This window comes from Anneissia japonica, unplaced genomic scaffold (genome assembly GCF_011630105.1).
Source record: "Anneissia japonica isolate Jap-2015-1 unplaced genomic scaffold, ASM1163010v1 scaffold352_len1594369_cov220, whole genome shotgun sequence".
NCBI classification, from domain to species: Eukaryota; Metazoa; Echinodermata; class Crinoidea; order Comatulida; family Comatulidae; genus Anneissia; species Anneissia japonica.
In genome coordinates this window covers 1-10,906 of record NW_022751928.1, presented here as the reverse complement: position 1 = coordinate 10,906, position 10,906 = coordinate 1, and the positions used below count along the sequence as shown (strand labels likewise).

Here is a 10,906-nt window from a genome sequence, read left to right as displayed (position 1 = left end):
TTTTTTATAATTCTAATTTCTTTTACTTTTAACTTACAGTGACTTTTCTTCTGACTTTATCTTTTTTCGTCTCTGAATTTTAACAGTTTATCTAATTAAAAATGTGCTTGCTTAACATAAAGCTTAATTTTTTCTTTAATTATTCTTAATGTGATTTTGAATTCATGTTTTACATGTTTTTAAATTTGACTAGGTTTTGATCTATGGATTTAACTTTTACATGGCTCTCGCTTATAAAAGCATTTTACTTGTAAAGTGTTTTTTTTTTTTTTCTGTTGAAGTATTGTACGTAATTTTGCTTTCAAATGGGTGAAGTGTTGGTTAAAATATTGCGTTCCTATTTATGTTTATGTAATTTTTATACTTGTGTATAAATTTATGATTTTCTAATATAATTATTTTACGTTTTTTACATTTTCACGTCTATACAAATGTGTTTTTTCCATAAGTCGTTTTTAATTATATAATATATTATATTATTATAATACGGTATTTTGGATTCAATTGAAATTTTTTTTTATCCTTATTTTATTTTGTACATTTTAAGGTTTTTAATGTATTTTTGAACCGATGATTGCTTACAAATTTTGCTTCTCCTAAGCTTATACATTTTTACATTTGTCTAATTCATTCTGTTTTCTAATTAATTGTTAATAATATTACATGGTTTGAGTATTTTCAACTCTTTTATGTATTTCGTACGGTTAATAAATATTTATTATTTTCTCTAGGTAAATTTGGATTTTAATAGGTTATTATTTTAACATTTCTAGTTCATCGATTATATTATTGTGATAGCAGTTCAAATTAAAATTAAGTTTGTTTCAAATATTTAGGGTCCATATATTCCGATCTTATAGGCTTATCATCTTGTTCTCGTGTTTATTTTTCTTTTGTATACATTTGAATTTGTATTTTGTATAGACGTTTTATTATGAGAGCAATAATATCAAACAATCAAATAGTTTTATATGGTAACGTTCTTTAAGAAGTTACCTAAAATTTTACGATCTCCATCTTTTTAAGTAATTTTGATTAAATTCTAACATTTTATTTTACATAAACTTGTGTATCAACCTATTTTACTTTAGGTTAAATATTTCATTCATGTTTTTATTTGTAGATTAAATTGTGCACATGTTTGATAATTAATTGTGGTTTTAATAGGTTATTACTTTCTAATTGACAATGTTATTTCTTTTTTGTACTTTCTTAATGTATTTTATTTGATTTGTAATCTGTTAAAGTATATTTCATTTATATTTGACTGATTTATGTAGTTTAGTTTTAAACTATCTTACATTTTGATTACAGTTTTGCTCGATAGATTTTTATTAGTTTCGACCGTTTTATCATGAATTAGAAATTCATATTTGAATTTATTTACATGTTTTGAATATACCTAAATTTTTGCTTCATATTTGTAATTTTTTTTTATGAAACATATTAAGCATATATTTTGCATATCGTCTTTTTGAACATCATCATCACTATCATCATCATCATCCTCATCATCAGCACCATCATCTTCGCCATCACTATTGTTACCATTTTAAGTTCTGATTCTACCTCCTCTGAACTACCAGGATTTTAGGGTCGTAGTATAGGCCTACCTATAATGAATCGTGCTCCACTAAAGGTACACGATGTAAATTCAAAAAAGAAAGAGTCATACATATGTTTCAGCAATAAGTAAGAATGTTTTCATTTATTTTGTTTCAAACTAATAATTATACAGATCATCATATAATTTATAAATTCATGTATTAAGTATACGTTTATAAAACGCTCTTCCGGTAATTTTCTAATTAATTGTTAATAATATTACGTGTTTTGAGTATTTTCAACTCTTTTATGTATTTCGTACGGTTAATAAATATTTATTATTTTCTCTAGGTAAATTTGGATTTTACTAGGTTATTATTTTAACATTTCTAGTTCATCGATTACTGTATACTATATTGTGATAGCAGTTTAAATTTAAATTAAGTTTGTTTCAAATATTTAGGGTCCCTATATTCCGATCTTATAGGGTTATCATCTTGTTCTCGTGTTTATTTTTCTTTTGTATACATTTGAATTTGTATTTTGTATAGACATTTTATTATGAGAGCAATAATATCAAACAATCAAATAGTATTGTATATCGTCTTTTTGAACATCATCATCACCATCATCATCATCATCATCATCCTCATCATCAACACCATCATCTTCGCCATCACTATTGTAACCATTTTAAGTTCTGATTCTACCCCCTCTGAAACCACCAGGATTTTAGGGTCGTAGTATAGGCCTACCTATAATTTATTGCTCCACTAAAGGTACACGATGTAAATTCAAAAAAGAAAGTCATATATATGTGTCAACAATAAACAAGAATGCTTTTCATTTATTTTGTTTCAAACTAATAATTATACAGATCATTATATAATTTATAAATTCATGTATTAAGTGTTCGTTTATCAAACGCTTTTCCGGGAATTCCTTCAATATCTCGCGTAGAGATGCTCGATTACTGGCATAACGTTTCCCACTGTAGAATAAAAGGTAACGTTATTTGATTTGATCAAATTTTGCATGAAAACAAATACCAGTATTCCAGATTTACCAGTATTCCAGATTACCTGGTTCGCTCTAGTCCTACAAGAACATCGAAATATATTTCTGTGTAGTTTTCCCATTGCCATTTTCTTCTGACTCTGGACCAGATTCACCTTTATTGAAAAATCAGAACCAGTAAAGTTCCGTAGGTATTTTATACACCAATTGACGGCTGGCAAAAGAAACATCCTAGAAGTGTGTGTCGAAATACACATAATTCACACATATCATCCTTAACAGAATGTGTTGTATAGATACAAAGTTGCTATTAGGCTTAACGCTATAAATGACGAAACGTTCATTAGAGGAATTTCTGCTATCGTTTTGAGTTGAGTATACGATTGATCGTAATTGTTCTGAAAAAAAAAATATGTACATATAGGCCTATAGAGTTGGAAACAAATTCAATTTTTTAAGTAATGATTGATGATAATACTGTATATAGACACGAATTAAATGTGTTTTATCATTGATTGTAAATACAAAAAAAAGTGACTTACCCAACCTCCTTGGATATTAATCCATTCCAAAAATTCCGTCTTCACGTATGTCTACATTCTGAATTACTTGATCAATCAAATCAGTTCTATTTCTATCTTTACATAAAACAGCTAACCTCGCTCCAAACACAAAAACCATAATTATACGGCCCCAGTTTATGATATTATCGCTAAACATTTCTGTTAAAATGTCTTTGAAAAACGTCTCGATATTCTCATTTGAATCGAGCAAAACTTCTCTAGTTAATTTATAAAGATGTTCATTGTGCATTTCATACAACTTTTCGCAATATTTTAAAAAATTACTCTTCATATCCTCTATAAATTCCATGTCATTGCCTAGTTTATATGCCACAAACGCTGAATTTATTTCTCGTGCAATTCGTTCAGTTTCCATCTTCATGTTTTTCCCTCTAAAATCAAAATTATGTTTTAACTTTGAACATGATCTTCCTGGATAGGTATTCCTAAAGTAAACACTAAATTGTATGTAATTGAAACTAATTTTGTGTTCTTACCCTAAATTTCTTCTAAATTTATACACTACAGGAATAAAGGCATGACACATGACATGAAGTTAGAAGCGGGTAATTCAAACCATAGAGTCACCAGCGGTCACTGATACGTCTGAACCATTCTTTACATAAGCCAATAGAAATCGTCCATTCTGCGCTACGTCACCAAATCTCATTCACCCGGGCAATTCAAACTATAGTCACTAAATTTACAGTCACCAAACTGTCACCGATAATCCCCTAACCTAACCCTTTTGTTTTCAAATTCAATACCCTCATTAATTTAATGGGCAAGAAGATTCTTTTGTGACTGTAATTCCAGCACTGGCAGACTTATCTCCCTTTTGTCTCAATTTTCTCTCTCATTGTTACCAATTTCTAAAGAGCACACAATAGTGCGACTATAAATTTTAAGGGAACATGACAAACCTAACACGTCACGCTACACATCGTCACTTAATTAATACCACTTTTTGTTTTTTAATATTTCAAAACCCTCATATACCCCTTCATATGCTTCAACCCATTATGTACAAAATAAAATTATTAATAAATAATTATGAATTATGATGACGTAATATTCTATTGTGCCACTATACCTGCATACTATCTACTTATCAATATATATATAGCAAGAAACAAAAAAACGTATCTCAAACTCGGTCAACTTCGTAACATCTGCGTTGTTTCTGTAAAAAAAGAAAAATAGCACCAAGTTATACAGTAATATAGTAACAATTAACAAACTTCAATACTACTAAAAATAATTGTTATAGAAGCTAGGCTACACAACAATAACGCCTCAATAACATGATGCATATGTTACTCCAAACCTAACTTTCAGCTGTTGTTGAAATGTGGAATTCAAATAAAATATACAGTATCTCAGTATGGTTGATAACATTTTTGATTTTTTAACAAACCTGGTTTTGCATTATTATAACTTACTGTATACTTATTTCTCAATAGGAGCAAATGACTGGCTCAAATGGATGTGATGCAAACAGTTCCATCTGTGTGGACATGATGAAATGGACATGACCAATCCATGGTTAGCAGAAGGTGGCGATGCTCAGAGCTCTGCAGCAAGTGATTGAGGCCAAAATATTTAAAAAGAATTAAATTAAATTTTCTGAAGATATACTGAAATGCCACACACTTTAAGTTTTTGTTTTTTGCGCATCTGGTTTATATCTGTCTCTTATACACATCTCCCCCACCCCCGTTTCGAAAAATTCTGGATCCTCCCCTGATTTTGGTATGACAATATGCCTTGGGTCGCCACAGAAAACGGTGCATTCTGAAAGTGGATGCCACGTTGGTGGTTTGTGCATTTGGCGTTCCATATCTTCTAACTGCTTCCAACTCAACTATTGGGAGATTTTACATGTTGGAGTCCCGATTACACCAGTCTACCTCGATTGTTTAATAGTTAATACAGTATCACATTCACAAAGGAGTATTTTGAACTCTTGCCAGTATTTAAACGAGGTGGTTTTTTTTTTTCTCGTTTACTAAGTAAGTAAAGTAAGAATTAGGCCTATTTACATGACCATTGTCAACCAAGCAGGAGTGGTGGGCGGGCCAGGGCCTGCCAGGTAGAGGTAAGTGACAGATGATGGGCGATTGTCACCCAGTCCAACTTCAACGGAATTCACTTCAACAGGTCGATGCCTACCAATGTTTCATTTTTTCCCCGACAGATTAGTTTACCGTGGCCCTCTGACGGCTAAGCTAGGCCTTCTGGACAGATTAGAGGTGGCGTCACCCCTATGATCAATGCAATAGAATAGTTTCGGTGTCACGTAAGTTACGACAAGCATTAAAAAATGGATACCGGCATACCGGTATTTAATTGTTATCGAGGGAATTCGTTATCGATTAGCTTCAAGCGGTTGTGGTTGTGAATGGGCGGCCATTTGGGCCAATATCACCATCATCAGCAATATCCTGCCAAAGCCACTAATTATCATACCGTACTCCCTCGAATAAGCGCCCCTCGTAAAGTGAAGATGTTGTTAAGCACCGTGTTTGAATAGGTCTTTAACGATTTTTTGGAACAGTTCAGGAGATGATAATATGTGGTTGCTGATGCTCGTTGCAACGATGGCGATCAATTGGGGATCGTCCGACAGGAGATCGTGTAGCGGGCCCAGCTCTTGTTGAGTCGAAGGCGTTCCCGGTGTCGCAGTCGCCGTTGCTGATTCAGGACCGCTCGTATCCAGTTGTGGGCTAAGGCCTAGGTCGGACTTGCCTCCGTTGATGCTAGGTTTCTCGATTCCACATTTTGATTTGGATGATCTAGTTGTTGCCATGTTGTCGTCTTCTTATAAAATAAAAGATTAAATCGTCGAAAAGTAGGCCAGGTGAATAATTTGAAATTTAAGAGACTTTTTAGTGGAGCTAGTTAATACATCGACACACTTCCTGACAGCCTTTTACGATTAAATAATCAATTATTATAATTATTATAATAATAATTATTATTATTATCAATTGTCTCATGGAAGTCGGTGCTGATGTGTGCAGTAATAAAATTAAATGTGTTAACAAAGCCATCCAATGCCAGGCCGGGCCCCTAAATTTGTACAATTTATTTTAAAAAATGGGAAATAAGTTATTTTCTAAAATTTATGTTTGAGAGTGTCAGGGGAGCAATAGTCATATTCTTACCTTGGCCCCCACCATAGTGGGGCTGTGGTGGTAGGCCTACCCTACATCTGTGAAAGTCCTTCTTCTTCCCTATTTCAAAATTTCTGGATTAGCCACTGTAGATCTCCCGGAAATGAATTCTTCCAACTTGGGACCTCTGCATCATCAGAATCGAGTGTGCAATGTACAGTACAGTATATTAGAAATCGGAAATAACAATTATCCCATGACCACATAAACAAGCACCTGCAGTAAATTCATTATTCAAAATTATTAAATGAGGTGCAGTAGGCTTAGATCTTTAATATTTACCCCTGGGCTGCGGGCCAACTGCTGCCCGCCAAATATTTGAATCTGGTCCGCACGAAAAAATACATTTTTCAGCCGATTTTTTAGTACTTAAGAGAATAGTTTTTATGTTAATAGAAACATGACCACCTACTCTGGCATTGTTAAAAGAGTCCAACTTTTTCTGAGTGTAGATCAGATAGTTCTGTATTTAGTGAGACTGCTGATGGGGGCACTGATAGGATTTCTAACCATTGGCTGTGTCAATGGCCAGTGGCTGATCCGGGTAGAGTAGCTGGCTTGGGCATGTGATTCTGTTGAGAACACTGTATGGAAAACCTATATAACACTCTGAGAGTGCCATTTTCGGGCATCTAGAGGTGTCTATTTTTAAAATTTGCTCACCTCAGGCGCTTCGAGGTTGTGTCAACATGAGGCGCTATATAAATCCAGAATTATTATTTTTTATTATTAAAAAGTCTGTAACAACAACTCTGCGTATTTTGACACGCTTTTGTGATTTCACGAACTAACACAATCTATTTTGATTGTGTTAGTTCGTGATGTGATCGACGAAATATATATATGAATGAAGGCATCCAGGACATTTGAATTTATATAATTAAACAGCGACAACACTCTTTCGGCGTCCGATCCTTATTAGAATTAAAATACGAAATTTGTTTGGTTTGCCATAGCTTAACAAATTTAACATCCTTAGTGTCTACATATCTTTTTAATACATTTATTGATAATATAGCTACTTTGCTTACCAATGAAAGGTAAACACATCCAAATTTTCGGCCTATTATCAACATTAACACTGAGATCAGTTAAATTATTCTGAGTATTTAGATTAGAAAGAATACAATGGAAAATATACTTCTGGAAACCATTCCATGACACCAGTTTTTAGTTTAGAGATCATGTCAATCTCCTTATCTAATGATGAACAAGGGGAGCATATTCTATTGATAATACAGTCATTACAATTAAGTAAAAAGAATTTGCGGGAGAAGGGTTATTTTCCAAAAGATTCTTGCTTGCTCGTGGGAGTGCAGGAGACCTTCCTGATTTCCGGGAGACTCCCGCAAAGTTCAGGAGACTTGGGACCCCTGTATTTTACTAAAATTAATTATAATTGCCAAATGTTATTTATTATACTGTATGGACTACTGCCATTGTACATTACAGTTTGAGTATTGATAAAATTGTTAGTCTCACTATTAATTTTAAGAACCAGATGAAGTTTATTGATCATTTACAATAGAATAGGGACAAGAGAATGTGTCAGAAATGAATATTGCAACATAATGATTTTGCACACACAAAACCAATGCCTGCCAACCCTGCTTCATTAGTTTTAGTTTTAGCTTGAGTCTTTTAATATTCTTGTTGCTGTTGCTATTGCTGCTGCTGTATTGAAATTGATTTTTATATCAAAAAATTCATTACAGTAAATATTTTTTATAATGCTGTAAATGTTTTTTTTTTTTTCTTTTTTGACAGAAAATGAATTCCCCAAGATTATTTTTCACCATCATTATGTGTAAGTTTGAAATTTGATGTGTTGTTATTATGCATGTAGTACGTTGCTCTCACTGGAACTCCAAACTTTCGGTGCTATTACAACATCTTCACTAATATTGCCATATTCGAAAATATGATAATTGCCTCAAATTCCAGATTAAATATGGATTTTTTAAAATATTTTTTTTTTTTAAATCTTACACCATCTTTAAGATAAATTTTCAGTAACTTGAAATAAAAGATTAAATTGGTTTACTATTTAATAACTAAATTATTATCATAACACCATCAAAGATGCCTAACAAAAAGTGTTTGCCCTCATCCACCACCCCAAGATCCGAAAGAAATTCGGTCAGAGTTTTTAAAAAATTGCTTATTTATTTTTTTAAAATGCCAAATAAAGGAAAATACATGCTATTGCCGATACATTTTGGCAGCACTGCTTGCTGGGTGAAATTGGTGAGACTTCCCATTTGCATCAGGGAAAGCTATGCAGTGTAACAATTGCATTGAAATAGTGTAGCAATTTTATGGAACTAGATTTCAGTCACATTTTTGTAACTTTTTGGTGATTATCCAAATGAGAATAAAACATGTTTGTCTTCCACTATTTATTTGAAAATATACATGTTTTAAAGAATTAAATTAAGTTAATTATCATCTTATATCAACAATAGTACTACACATAACAAATATAATAACAATATTTTTAAACCTTACACTGATACACATTTAAGAACATTTTTATTAAATGAATTCATAGTATTGGGTGTTTATAGTAACAGTTCATTTGTAATTTGTTTGTCTTTCTCTGTAGTTGTTGCAGTCAAAGAAATAGAGTGTGAGGTGAAAACAATATATTTTTGTCCTGATCAGAGTGCAAAAATATATTGCAATGTTACCAGTGATTTCACCAAATTATACTGGAAAAACTCTACAGATTATGTTGTAGCATCACAGACTGTTAATGTGGACAAAAATGCCAAAAAAAGTATACATAAAACATACTCCTTATCTGACCGATTTGAAGTCCAAGGATTATCATTGAAAATAGCATTTCCAAAGGATGGTGAACAATTCTATTGTGATGTTGTATCGAGGAAAAAAGAAAAAAAACAGCATTTTACTCTAGTCGAGTACAGTAAGTGGTATCCTTAATAAGTATGCCAGGTAATATTTCACACCAAATTTGCATTCTGTAGAATGTTCTATTAAACATTATGTCTAATAAAAATACATAAATAGTTAAAAAAAAGTATATCCTTGCCGAGCCACTAGGGCCCATAGGGGCTGTAGCTTATCCCAGTTTCTGTAAGGTGAAGCGGATGAGAGTGAAGCAGCCAGGTATGCTGAAGCAATGTAGATAAATTGCCTTGACACAAGCGAATTGCACAGCAAAGGATTGAAACACCAGCCTCGAGGTTGTGAACCAGTTAGGAATGATTTAGCAACTAACCATGTGTTAGTATTGTCTAACTGTGCACTGGCATATTTTCCAATATTTAGGTGAACCTTATCCTGATGATGTGTGCAGTTCACCAAAAGACACTAACAAAACAAAAAGCAGGCAGTTGAGAAGCAGTGGAACCAACAAAATTACCCGGGAAATTAATGGTAATGATGATGATTGAAAAACTTATCAGTTTTTTTTATTTTATTTTATTTGAATTCCAAAATAAGCAATTTTGGTTTTATTTAAATGGAAATTCAGGTAATGATCATGTAAATGCTATGCAAATAAGTAGCCAATTTACTGACAATACTCAAAGTGATGATGACGAGGACTGTGTTGATTATGATGATATTATCACAAATGATATTTTATTTTCTTATAATTTAGAAACAAACTTTGTATGCATAAATGGAAGAACTATTTTAAAATGTGATAACGGGCAACACGATAGGCCTATCGCAGAGTACTGGGAAGATAGATATGGCAAATTGATTGTGTCTAATGTGGATGGGAGACTATCAAATACGTCCGATGCCAGATATGTATTTAACCATATGAATTCCACATTGTTAGTCCAAAATCTATCAGAATGGGATCATCTATTTGTTTGCAAAACTGTCTACAAAAATGAGGATATCATAAAACGTTTCAATTTACTGGAATATGGTAATTATAGTCTTTGTTGTAATTACAGTTTTTTAAAGTAGGACCAAGATGTAACAACAATGACAAAATGCCAGGATAACCCATAAAGCTGAAAACAGCTTAATTTCAATGGGGTCCTATAAACAAGCAATTAAGAATTAAAATTAAAAGTGTACAAAAATAACAATCATGGTTGATGCACATTTCCAAGGTGAAAGCTTATCACACGTTTAAACTCATTTAATTCGACATGTGCTCTTGAGGGAAGGTCGTGAATAAACCTTACAATCTTATTTAGAGTTACTTGTAGTTTATTTTTTAGAAATGCACTTACTAACATACCAGGCAGATACAACATAGTCGAAATTACATTGGATTAAGACAGAGCAAAATAAATCCAGGGGATCATTGCACTAATCATAGGGCTAAATTTCTAAATTATATTTTTCTTATAGGTACACCAAAAGACAGCTTTTTTGAGGGATTTGAAAACAATAAATGTGAAGTAGATGCAAATGAAAATGGCCAGGTCACTGTAACATTCACGGTGGCTTCTTTCAGTCCGATGGATGCAGTAACTGTAGATTGTGAACTGAATGGAGAGCGTATTGATACAAACCCGCAGTATAATGTAACCGATGACGGGAATTTTATTTTACAAATTTTTATAGATAGGAACATCGAATGGAGTCAAAATTTGACATGCACATTATCTGGTG

At 32.5% G+C, this 10,906-nt stretch overlaps 1 protein-coding gene across 1 annotated transcript; it reads left to right on the top strand.

Annotated features, from left to right (window-relative positions):
* Nucleotides 1-6,701: 6,701 nt before the first annotated feature.
* On the top strand, nt 6,702-10,876 carry LOC117121967 (the record flags this gene model as incomplete). Its single annotated transcript, XM_033267410.1, has 6 exons — nt 6,702-6,845; nt 8,069-8,108; nt 8,907-9,230; nt 9,596-9,703; nt 9,930-10,208; nt 10,643-10,876. Coding segments are annotated over exons 1-6 (1,129 nt in total), but the record flags the coding sequence as incomplete, so codon positions are not given.
* Nucleotides 10,877-10,906: the final 30 nt, after the last annotated feature.